Source organism: Erinaceus europaeus, chromosome 7 (genome assembly GCF_950295315.1).
Source record: "Erinaceus europaeus chromosome 7, mEriEur2.1, whole genome shotgun sequence".
NCBI lineage: Eukaryota > Metazoa > Chordata > Mammalia > Eulipotyphla > Erinaceidae > Erinaceus > Erinaceus europaeus.
This window is the reverse complement of record NC_080168.1, coordinates 40,598,505-40,610,883: the sequence shown is the minus strand read 5'-3', so window position 1 is coordinate 40,610,883 and position 12,379 is coordinate 40,598,505. Positions and strand designations below refer to the sequence as shown.

General features: G+C 42.9%; 1 protein-coding gene across 15 annotated transcripts in view; it reads right to left on the bottom strand.

Moving 5' to 3' along the window:
- The window catches only part of DRAM1 (DNA damage regulated autophagy modulator 1), a 97,580-nt gene extending 95,443 nt beyond the window's left edge, over positions 1–2,137 (bottom strand). For 4 of the 15 annotated variants that reach the window (XR_009550683.1, XM_060194255.1, XM_060194261.1 and 1 more), the window contains exon 1: positions 1,438–2,132. Coding sequence is in view for 13 of the 15 variants with exons in the window: in XM_060194255.1 (XP_060050238.1) it covers positions 1,438–1,568 (131 nt within the window). In the remaining 2 variants the exon portion in view is untranslated. Of the gene's footprint in view, positions 1–1,437 lie in introns of all 15 variants that reach the window. The other 11 variants (XR_009550682.1, XM_060194257.1, XM_016195116.2 and 8 more) reach the window with 8 other exon arrangements.
- Positions 2,138–12,379: the final 10,242 nt, after the last annotated feature.

The following is a 12,379-nucleotide window of genomic DNA, read 5'->3' as shown; positions in this document are numbered from 1 at the left end:
ATCAATAACATCAATAAATAAATAAATAGCTAGTCCCCTCCTGCAGGGGGACAAGCTTCATGAATGGTAAAGCAGTGCTGCAAATGTCTCTCTCAATTTCTCTCTGCCTTATCAAAAATAAATAAATAAAAATAATGCTCTGGTTTCTCTTAAATGACATATATATATATAATTTTATTTATTTTGAATAGAAATTAAGGGAGAACGGGGGGAAAGAGACATATGAAGCATTGTTTCACCCCCATCATGAAGCTTCCCCCCTGCAATTGGGGACTAGGGTCTTGAACCTAGGTCCTTGTGCATGATAATCATATATTTACCTTACCAGAGCACTGCTCAGTTCTGGTTTGTGGTGGTACAGGAACTCTGGGCCTCAGGCATGAAAGTCTGCATGGTGGTGTACCTGGTTGAGTATACACATTACAGTGCACACATTACCTGGGTTCCTGTAGGGGGACTACTTCATGATTTCAGAAGAAATGCTGCAGATCTCTCTCTCTCTCTCTGCTTCTCCCTTCCCACTCAATTTCTCCATCTCTATCCAAAATAAATAATTTAAAGAAAAAAAAAAAGGGAAAAGGCATTTGTCACCAATGTTGACAACTTGAAGGCCCTGGGTGTGGGTGGGGTGGTGGTGGTAGTAAGGTGGAGGTTTACCCCCGAGGGTATTGAGCAGTTTCAGCAAGGAAAGTTTATTTATTTTATAAAATAAAAAATATATCAACAAGGCCATAGGATAAAAGGGGTATGGAAAATTTAAACTGGGCTATCAAACACTTGAAGGTTTTTTCACTTTCAGCACCAGGCACATCTGTATGTAAAGATTGTGTCACCACGGGGGGGGGGGGGCTCTTGTCATAGCTGTGACATCAATGTCACATTGCCTTGTCAAACACCTGCAGAAACTGAGCTTTCCTTACAGGGAAGGGAAGGGAGGAAAGAAGGAATGAAGGAGGGAGAAAGAAGGAAGGGAGGGAGAAAGAAGGGGAGGAAAGAAAGAAAAGAAAGGAAAGAAAGAAGAGGAGGGGAGGGGAGAGGAGGAGAAAACTGACTCCCCAGGGCTGTTGTAAAGCAGAAATGATGAACTTAGTGGTTAGTGAGCGGTACCGCTAAGTACATACCTGGTGCTGCTTCTTCCACGATAAAGGCACCCAGCAGGTCCCATCCTGGTACCACATCGCCAAAGTTGTCACCTCCCCTACACGTCGCCCACCCTGAACGACTCCTAAAGCCACTAGGTTCAGGGTCAACTCAGAACCGCTTAGCTCCGGACCCCCAGCTCTTCCCTGCACATCCCAGGGATGGGGAGGTGTGCACATCCCGAGTATGCGGGTGCTGCCAGACCCGCTCCTAACCCCCCCAAACCAAGGCTCCCGCAGCTCGGAATGGAGCCCCCACCCCCACCCCTCTGCCCCGGGCTGGGCGCCTCGGCCTCACCTGATGTAAGGGAGAAAGGGGTTCACGTGCCCAGAGAGCACGGCGACCACGTAGGAGATAATGAAGGCAGCGGACGACCAGGTCACCAAGAGGAAGGGGACGAAGGCCATTCCCTTGAGGAAGCACAGCATCGCTTCGACGCCAGGGGCGCTGGGGGGATGCCGGGCGGACCGGCGCGGAGGGAGGGAGAGAGCGCGCGACGGGCGGGCGGCTGGGTGGCTCCGTGGCTGGGTGGAGGGCGGCGGGCTGGGTGGCGGGCGGCTGAGTGGCTGGGTGGCGGCGGCGGGCTGGGGGGCCGGGTGGGGCGCCCCGGCTGCTTGCGAAACGCGTGAAGTCACAAAGCTGCGGGCACCACGCAGGGGCCCTTTCGCTTTTGCTTGGGGCTCTCTGCAGGGAGGGGGTGCTGGCTCTGCCGTAGAGCCCGCCCAGCCCGGTCACCCCCTCACCCTTTGTGCGGGGAGGGGGGGGGCACGCCCTCACCCTTTAGCAACTCCGGAAAAGCGAATCCAGTCCGTCGAGCTTCCGGGGTGTGGGACCTCGAACCTGGACAGCTTCCCCCTCCTCGGGTAGCCGCTGACCCAGCTGCAGGGACCCCGATGCGGGGGCCTGAGAGACCTGGGGTGCCCACCTGCAGCCTGGGGACACCGGAGTAGTCGTGTGGGGGTGGGGGTGGGCGAGCCGCCCCAGCTGCCTGCTGTTGAGCTTTCTCACCAGAGCGGACTTTTCTGCGAGTTTATTTCCTAAAAGTTAAGTTTCCCTTTCTCCTCTCATGGACTGGGGTGGGGGCTGGGTTGGGTAGATCAGGCTTGGAGTCAGGAATGAAGATGAGTACGATTGATTTGGACCCATTTTAAACCCTGCAGAAGTGGGATGCGTGTTGGAGCCTCTTCCTATGCACCGGACACGCAAGGGTGATTTTTGCGGTTGGTTTGAGGGGTTCGAAGCCCCCAAGTTATGTGTGAACTGGGGGTCATTGGTCACCCAGGAGACTCATTTCAGCCTCATAAACACTTTTTAGGGGGTGGAGTGGAAAGACAACACAGTGGCTATGCAGAGACTTGCGTGCTTGAGGCTCTGAAGTCCCATACTTAGTCCACAGTACCCCCATGAACCAGAGCTGAGCAGTGATCTGTTTTTTTTTTTTAAGTCTTAAAATTGGGGGAAAAACTAAAAAATAAATGTTTCTTGAATATCAAACCTATGAGTAGTGTCTTTAAGTTATATGAACTAATGAAAAAAACGTGAGGGGGGCAAATTTGCCTAAAGGGTAGGATTAGAGTTTTAAATGGTTGCTGCTAACTTGACAAAGGCCAACCAGACATCTCAGGCCAAGGAAACGCCAGGAGAAAATGTATAGAATTAAATGGCTCTTTTGTCTAGAGCTGGAAAAGTACTCAGGTAAGTGTTTAGCAGGAAATAGCTGCGCTTGTGGAGTGTTATGTTTATTTTGGTAGTGATGCCAATGTAAGAATATGGGCAGACTAGGGAGAAGGGGAAGAGCATGGCTACCATACCGAATGAAGTGGAAAATGTAAAGCTGTAGTCCATGACAAGCAATTTTTTTTTTTTTTAACTAAAGCATTGCATAGCTCTGGTTTATGGTGTTGTGGGAGGTTGAACCTGGGACTTAAGAGCATCAGTCATAACCATTATGACCATAACTCCTCAACCCCCTTTTTAAAAGCTTTTTCTTTTTTTTTTTTTTTTTTTTTTTTTTACCAGAGCACTGCTTAGCTCTGGCTTATGGTGGTGTGGGGACTGAACCTGAAACCTTTGGTGCCTCAATCATGAAAGTGTTGGCATAACCATTATGGTATCTCCCCAGCCTCCACTCTTCATTCTAAACCTAGGTTTCTGCCTAGAGGTGGATGGGGCAGGAAGCCCCTCTGTTGCTTTGCCATCCGTCCTTGTCCTCATCCTTTCCTTTTTTTTTTCTTCTCTACTACTGCTTTATGTGATTCTATAAAATCCTTTTGTGAGGGTTGAAAAATGTAGCCCAGACAACAAAACCCATGCTTCCAGGATATGAAGCCCTGGGTCCCATCCCTGGGACCACAGAAAGAAAAAATAACTTTCCCAGAGGCACAGGACTTAGGACATTAAATGGAATTCAATCAACTTAACCTTCTGTTGCTTAGGTTGGACCCTTATGCCAGGAGTGGGAATGAATTTTTCAGCCAAGGGCTATTTGGATATTTATAACCTCACTGTTGAGCATACAGTTAGCAACTTAGAAATAAGCACTTAGGGGGCCAGGTGGTGCTGTACCTGGCTAATCACACACATTACAGTGCCTAAGGACCCAGTTTCAAGCCCCTGGGCCCCACCTGCAGGGGAAAAGCTTCACAAATGCTGAAGCAGGGCTGCAGGTGTCTATCTCTTTCCCTCTATCTCTCCCCCTCTCTGTTTCTCTCTTGTCTATCCAATAATAAATAAAGTATATTTTTTAAATATTATTTCAGTGGTTTGGGAGATGGCCCAGCGGATAAAGCATTGGATTGTCAACCTTGAGATCCGGAGCTCAATCCCCTAGCAGCACATGTACCAGAGTGATGTCTGGCTCTTTCTCTCTCTGCCTGTCTTTCTTTAAATAAGATTTTTAAAAATTGGTTTTTTTTTAATTTTCAATAATTTTTAAATAAGTTATTTAAAAATATTTTTTCCACACCAACCTAATGTTGGTGTGAAAAAAAGCTGCTAGATGCATTGAATTTCCAGTTGCCTTGGCAAAATCAAACCAAATAATTTCTCAGACACTATATATATTAAAGCCTGCTGCCTTGAGCAATCTAATTGACCAATCACTTTGAACACAAACATACAAGAGTTGCCTGACTCTGTAATAGACATTTTACTATTTAAAATAAACATAAAATAAGGGGTCACTCAGTGGATCACACATATTTTAATGCATAGGGACCTGAGTTCAAGCCCCCAGCCCCCACTTCACCAGCAGGGGGAAAATTTCACAAGTGGTGAAGCAGTGCTAATAGTATGTTTCTCCACCTCTATCTCTCCCTTCCCTCTAGATTTCTCTCTATCCCATAAATAAAATATTTCAAAAATAAAATAAGCATAAAATGGGGGCCTGAACGGGTGGGTGCAGTAGATAAAGTACCGAGTTCTCAAACACAAGGTCCTGCATTTGATCCTCTGCATCACATGTGCCAGAGTATTGCCCTCTCCTCTTTGTTCTCTCCTTTTTTCATGCTAATAAGGAAATATTTTTAAGATAATAAAATAGGGGGCCAGGTGATAGCACACCTGGCTAAGTGCACACATTACAGTGCACAAGGACCCAGAGTCAAGCCCCTGGTCTCCACCTACAGTGAGGAAGCTTCATGAGTGATGAAGCAGGGCTGCAGGTGTTTCTCTGTTTCTTTCTCTCTATATCACCCCCTTCTCTCAGTTTTTCTCTGTCTATCCAATAATAAATAAATATTTTAAAATAATAAGTTGGGGGCTGAGGACAGGACATAATGGCTGTGCAAAAGACTGTCATGCCTTAGGACTCTAGGTCCCAGGTTCAATCCCTAGCACCACCATAAGCCAGAGCTGAGAAGTGCTCTGGTCTTTCTCTTATTAAAATTAAATTAAATTGAATTAAAAATAGGAGTGCATAGATGTGTCTTAATTAAGTTTGTAACAATAACAACATATATAACTATATATACAGCTTTTGTCAGAAAGCTCTTTCCTTATTTGATAGAGTTGGGTGGGGGGTTGGGCTGGGGAGAGAAAAACAAGGAGAAAACACCAGCAACTCTGCCTCACCGCTGGGACTCAGGTCTTGAACCTAGATCCTCCTACATGATAATATGTACACTCTACTGGATGAACCACCATCAGACCAGGCATTAAGAAGCCCTGAGAAATGCAGCCATAGATCCTGTAACACTCTATTCTTAAAAAAGTAAAGTTTAGGGGGTGGGGCAGGCGGTAGCGCAGTGGGTTAGGTGCACATAGCGCAAAGCACAAGGAAAAAACTGGCTAAGGAACCTGGTTCCAGCCCCTGGCTCCCCACCTGCGGGGGAAGGAGGGTCAACTACATAAGCAATGAAGCAGGTCTGCAGGTGTCTTTCTTTCTCTCCCCCTCTGTCTTTTATCTGTCCTATCCAACAACAACAGCAATAACAACAAGGGCAACAAAAATGGGAAAAATGGCCTTCAGGAGCAGTGGATTCATAGTGCAGGTACCGAGCCCCAGCGATAACCCTGGAAGCAAAAAAAATAAGGTTTGTACTAAGTGTAAGGACCTGCACAAGGACCCCAGTTAGAGGTCCCTGCTCCCCATCTGCAGGGGTGGTCACTTCACAAGCAGTGAAGCATGTCTGCAGGTATTTTTCTCTCCCCCTATCTTCCCCTCTTCTCTCAATTTCTCTCTGTCCTATCCTGTAAAAAGAATGGGAAAAATGACCTCAAGAAGCAGTGGATTTGTAGTGCCATCACTGAGCTCTAGTGATAACTCTGAGGCAAAAAAAAAAAAAAAAAAAAAAAGGTTTATGACAGTAAAAAAAAAAAAAAAAAATGCAAACATCCTCAAAGACAAATTCCTGCTGGTGAAAGAGACCAAAATATGTCTCCCCCCCAAAAAAAAAAAAACTTCCTACTTTGACATCAGTCATTTTGAGTTGAAAAGAGGTCAGAAGCAGCTGTTGAAACACAAAGGAGCTCATGCCAGTAAGCATTTCAACTTTTTCTGTACTTTCATTTTCTCTAAGTAAATTTCCATGAGTGCGATTGCCGTGCCAAAGGCCAGTGTGAACATTCATAAATCTCTGTAAATATCCAAAATTATCTGAAAGTGTTTTATCACTCTTATTGCCTCTAGTAGCCAGAGTGTTTTAGTTGCAACATATATTAGCACCCTTTCTGCTTTATTTATGCATTTTATGCAGTGCCAAGGAATGAATACTCAATGATACTGTTGAGTAGCCTTTCTGACCCAATTTTCACTGTACGTGTATTTCTGAGAGACAGCAAAGGAGGGAAAGAGAAAGAAAGGAAACACCAAAGCACTAATCCATTTCTGTATATTTATATTATCTAATACAGTAGCTATAAAACACCTTAAGATTCTAACATCTACTTTATTTTTATTTATTTTTAATATTTTTCTTTATTTATTATTGGATAGAGATAAGGAAATTGAAAGGGTAGGGGGTGACAGGAAGAGAGACAGGGAGATACCTACAGCACTGCTTCACCACTTGTGGGGATCAGGGGTTTGAACCTGGGTCCTTGTGCACTGTAATGTGTGCATTTAACCAGGCCTAGACCCCTTTTTACTTATTTTTAAAGGTTGATTTATTTATTAGTGATAGAGAACCCTAGCATCACTCTGGCAATATGATGTCAGGGATCACACTTACAAGTCCAGTGTTCTAGCCACTGTACCACCTCCCAGATTACATTATACCTCCTTTTAAAACAGTTGATAAGGTGTTGGACTCTCAAGAGTGAGGTCCTGAGTTCAATCCCTGGCATTGCATGTGCCAGAGTAATTCTCTGATTCTCTTTCCCTCTCATAAATACATTTAAAACATACACACAACAATAATGAAAATACAACAGAAACAACTCTTTGACTCTGATTTAAAAAAATATAGTGGTGGGAGGGGGTAGATAGCATAATAGTTATGTAAAGAGACTCTCATGCCTGAGGCTCCAGTGTTCCTTGTTCAATCCCCGCACCACCATAAACCAGAGCTGAGCAGTGCTCTGGTTAAAAAAAAAAAAAATAGTGGTTACCAGATGGAAGGTAGGACTGAGGTGGAGGGACACAGCTGAGTTGGTTCAATGGTGGTAATGGTGTTAAGTGGTATAAGTAGTAGTAGGCACAGTGAGGTATCTACATTTTTAAATATGTGAAATTATACTCCTGAAAGTTATGTACTATTGTTACAAGGGACTCTTGGGAGAATACTGACCTGCCACATGGGTGGCATAATCTCTGTGATTCTGCCATTCACTGAAAAATGTACTGATTTGATTTAATTCTTGTAAGTTCCAGTAAACCAATTTAAAAGCCTTCCAGGGGAGGTGGGGAAATTAGTTCTAGGGAATTGGACCCTTGTGACAACAGTCCTATAAATCTGCATTCCATGAATAAGGTGATACAACAGTTGTGGGGGAGGGGTGGAAATGATACTGTCTTTGTTTTTCTTTTAGATCATCTGGCAAACTTTCTTCCACTTATTCTCTTGGCATGTAATGTCTAGGGGGGCAAGAAATAATTTCTGCTTTGTTCACTATTATCTCCCCAAGTTTGGAGTCCTGCTTGAAATAGGTGTTTAAGCCCTGACTGAATATACTGGGCTTACCAATAAACTTTAAAAAATTTTTTCAAAATATTTATTTTCCCTTTTGTTGCCCTTGTTGTCTTTTATATTGTCGTAGTTATTATTGTTGTTGTTATTGATATCGTCGTTGTTAGGACAGAGAGAAATGGAGAGGGGAGGGGAAGACAGAGAGGGGGAGAGAAAGACATCTGCAGACATGCTTCACCGCCTGTGAAGTGACTCCCCTGCAGGTGGGGAGGCAGGGTCTCAAACCCGGATCCTTACTCTGGTCCTTATGCTTCGTGCCACGTGCGCTTAACCCACTGCGCAACCGCCCAACTCCCAGCAATAAACTTTTTTTAAAAAAGTAATAAATAGAAATAAACAAGGACCTGGGTGGTAGTGCACCTGGTTGAGCACATGCATTACAGTGCATAAGGACCCAAGTTCAAGCCCTCGGTCCCATATGCCAAAGCTAAGCAGTGTTCTGGTAGAAAAAAAAAAGTGGTTACCAGAGGGAAGGTAGGACTGAGGTGGAGGGACAGAGCTGAGTTCAATGGTAGTGATGGTGTTAAGTGGTATAAGTAGTAGTAGACACAGTGAGGTACCTGCGTTTTTCATGGTGTGAAATAATACTCCTGAAATGTATAATACTGAAACGTAAACCTGCAGGGGTAAAACTCTGTGACCCGTGAAGCTGTGTTGTAGATGTCTTTCTGTCTCCTCTGTCATCACCTTCCATCTCAATTTCTGGCTGTTTCTATTCAGTAAATAAAGATAATAATAAAAACTTTAAAGGGGCCAGGTGGTGGCACACCTGGTTGAGTGCACTATTACAATGTAAAAGGACCCGGGTTTGAACCCCCGGCGCCCACCTGCAAGGGGAAAGCTTTGCAAGTGGTTAAGCAGTACTGCAGGTGTCTCTCTGTCTCTCTCCCTCTCTATAACTTGCTTCCCTCTTGATTTATGGATATCTCTATCCAATAAATAAAGATAATGAAATTTTTTTTAAATAACTTTAAAAATAAAAATAAAGAGCAGATTGCTTTCTCTCCTCTCCTCTCCTCTCCTCTCCCGGATCAACTAGGAATACCAAAGGAGACAACCCGGACTGAAACAAGACAGGACTAGAATGACCACAGGAACCCAGTAAATCACTGGTGAGTACAAACACGCGTGGCTGGTGACAGAGAGGAGAGAGGGGCCTAAAGAGAGATTAAGTGACTGCTAACAGTTTGGCAGTTTATCAGTTGAGACACCATCTCCAGTATGCTCCACCAACAAGGGGACAGCTTAAGGGAGGAAAGGACTCCCCCAGAGACTCACCAAGTGCAACTCTCCATTGCTACTACCCTCAGAATCTGGAGCAGCGACAGGGAGGGAACCAGGGGACAGAGATCTAACCAGGAAACTCAGGAGAAGACCTATACCTCAGTGGCATAGCTGAGGGGCTGTGAAAGTCTCTTTGCATAACCACTGGATTATCTCAGCCACACCCTGCTTTATCTCTTGGTCAGGAGTCAGTGATTAAGCTGAATCCTATTGATAGTTTAAAAGCCCTCAGGCTCCCATAGCCTACAGGGAAGAAAAAAAAGAGGCTTTTACACCACTGAGCTCCAACTCAGGGATTGAAAAAACTGTTAACATATATAAAATGGTTAAAACAACAAGAAAAAATATTGGAGACTCGAACCAGGACAAGAGTCCAGCTAAAAGTCCTCCAGAGGGTGAAGCACAAAATAACGAGTTCAACATCCAAACATTAGCTAAGGAAATAATAATAGGAGTGAGTAAAGAATTTGAAAAAATTGTAATCAGAAATGCAGGAACAACAAATGAGAAAATGGAAGAAAATTCTAATTATCTCATGGTTATTAGAGAGCTGAAAGCTGAAATCGCTGAGCTAAGAAGGCAACTAGCTGAACAAGCTAAAACAGTATCAGAGCAGGGCAACAAAATAGATGAACTCCAGAAAGCAGTAGAGGGCAGAGAGAATAGAATCTATGAGGCTGAAAACAGAATTAGCAAGATTGAGGATGAATTAGAGACAACTAAAAAAGAAGAGATCTCAAAAAGAGATTAAGAGATGCTGAAAACAACAACAGAGTCCTATGGGACGACTTCAAAAGAAACAATATACGCATTATTGGCTTACCAGAGGAAGAAAGAGAAGGGGAGGAAGAAAGCATTCTCCAGGCCATAATAGCTGAAAATTTCTCTAGTCTAGACAACACCAAAGACATAAAGATTCAAGAAGCCCAGAGGGTCCCAAACAGAATTAACCCAGACCTAAAGACACCAAGACATGTCATACTTAGATTGGAAAGGAATAAGGATAAAGAAAGGATCCTCAAGGCTGCAAGAGAAAAACAAAGAGTCACCTACAAAGGAAAACCCATAAGATTAGCAGCAGACTTCTCCATACAAACACTACAGGCCAGAATAGAATGGAAAGATATCTTTTTTTTTTTTATTATTAAAGAAAGGATTAATTAAAAAAACCATAGGGTAGGAGGGGTACAACTCCACAGAATTCCCGCCACCCAATCTCCATAACCCACCCCCTCCCCTGATAGCTATCCCAGAGAATGGAAAGATATCTATCGAGTGCTCAATGAGAAAGGCTTTCAGCCAAGAATACTATATCCTGCTAGACTGTCATTCAGACTAGATGGAAGCATCAAAACCTTCTCAGACAAGCAACAGTTGAAGGAAGCAACCATCACCAAGCCTGCCCTGAAAGAAGTTCTGAAAGGTCTCCTATAAACAACCAGACCACCACAAATAGGACATATATCAAAACACTCTAAAACTCTACAAGAATGGCGTTAAAATATCTTCAATCTTTGATATCAATAAATGTCAATGGCCTGAATTCACCTATTAAAAGACACAGAGTAGGAAGATGGATCAGAAAACACAACCCAACAATATGTTGTCTACAGGAAACTCACCTAACTCAACAAGACAAACACAGACTTAAAGTGAAAGGATGGAAAACTATCATACAAGCCAATGGCCCACAAAAAAGGGCAGGAACAGCTATTCTCATATCTGACATGATAGACTTTAAAATAGATAAGATTAAAAAAGATAGGAATGGACACTACTTAATGTTCAGAGGATCAGTCGATCAAGAGGACTTAACAATTATTAATATCTATGCACCCAATGAGAAGCCATCTAAATACATCAAACTTCTACTGAAGGAGCTACAGCAATATATTAACAGTAACACAATCATAGTAGGGGACTTCAACACCCCACTATCTCAACTTGACAGATCATCCAGGAAGAAAATCAGTAAAGACATAAGGGAGCTAAATGAAGAGATAGATAAACTAGAACTATTGGACATTTTCAGAGTCATTCATCCCAAGAAACTGGAATACACATTTTACTCAAATCCACATGGGTCATTCTCAAGGATAGACCATATGTTAGGCCACAAAGACAGCATCAGCCAATTCAAGAGCACTGAAATCATCCCAAGCATCTTCTCAGACCACAGTGGAATTAAACTGACACTTAACAATCAACAATTAGTAACAGTCCCAAAATGTGGAAGCTCAACAGTACACTTCTTAACAACTTCAGGGTCAAAGAGGAAATCAAGGAAGAAATCAAAATGTTTCGAGACTTCAATGAAAATGAAGACACAAGCTATCAAAATATTTGAGACACAGCTAAAGCAGTCCTAAGAGGGAAGTTCATAGCTATACAAGCACACAATAGGAAACAAGAAAAGGCACAAATAAACAGCCTGATTGCACATCTTAAAGACCTAGAAGAAGAACAACAAAGGAATCCTAAAGCAACCAGAAGGACAGAAATCACTAAAGTTAGGGCAGAAATAAATAACATTGAGAATAGGAAAACCATACACAAGATCAATGAAAGTAAATGTTGGTTCTTCGAAAGAGTAAACAAAATCGACAAACCTTTAGCCAGATTCACAAAACAAAAAAGGGAGAAGACCAAAATAAATTGGATAGTAAATGAAAGAGGAGATATCACAACAGACATTGCAGAAATTCAACATATCATGCAAGGCTTCTATGAACAACTATATGCCACCAAGCTAGAGCACCTGGAAGAAATGAATGATTTCCTAGATACCTACCAACTTCCAAAACTAAGTAAAGAGGAAGTGGATAACATGAACAGGCCCATCACAGCTAATGAAATTGAAAGAGTTATCAAAAATCTTCCCAAAAATAAAAGTCCTGGACCAGATGGTTTTACAAATGAATTCTACAAAACCTTCAAAGAAGAACTAATACCTCTACTTTTAAAAGTCTTCCAGAAGATTGAAGACACTGGAATACTCCCTGCCAGCTTCTATGAAGCCAACATCACCCTGATACCAAAAGCAGACAGGGACACAACCAAAAAAGAAAACTACAGACCAATATCTCTGATGAACATAGATGTGAAAATATTGAACAAAATTCTAGCCAACCGGATACAGCAGTATATCAAAAAGATTGTTCATCATGACCAAGTGGGGTTTATCCCAGGCATGCAAGGTTGGTTTAATATACGTAAATCAATCAATGTGATCCACCACATCAACAAAAGCAAGACCAAAAACCACATGGTCATATCAGTAGATGCAGAGAAAGCCTTTGACAAAATACAACATCCCTTTATGATCAAAA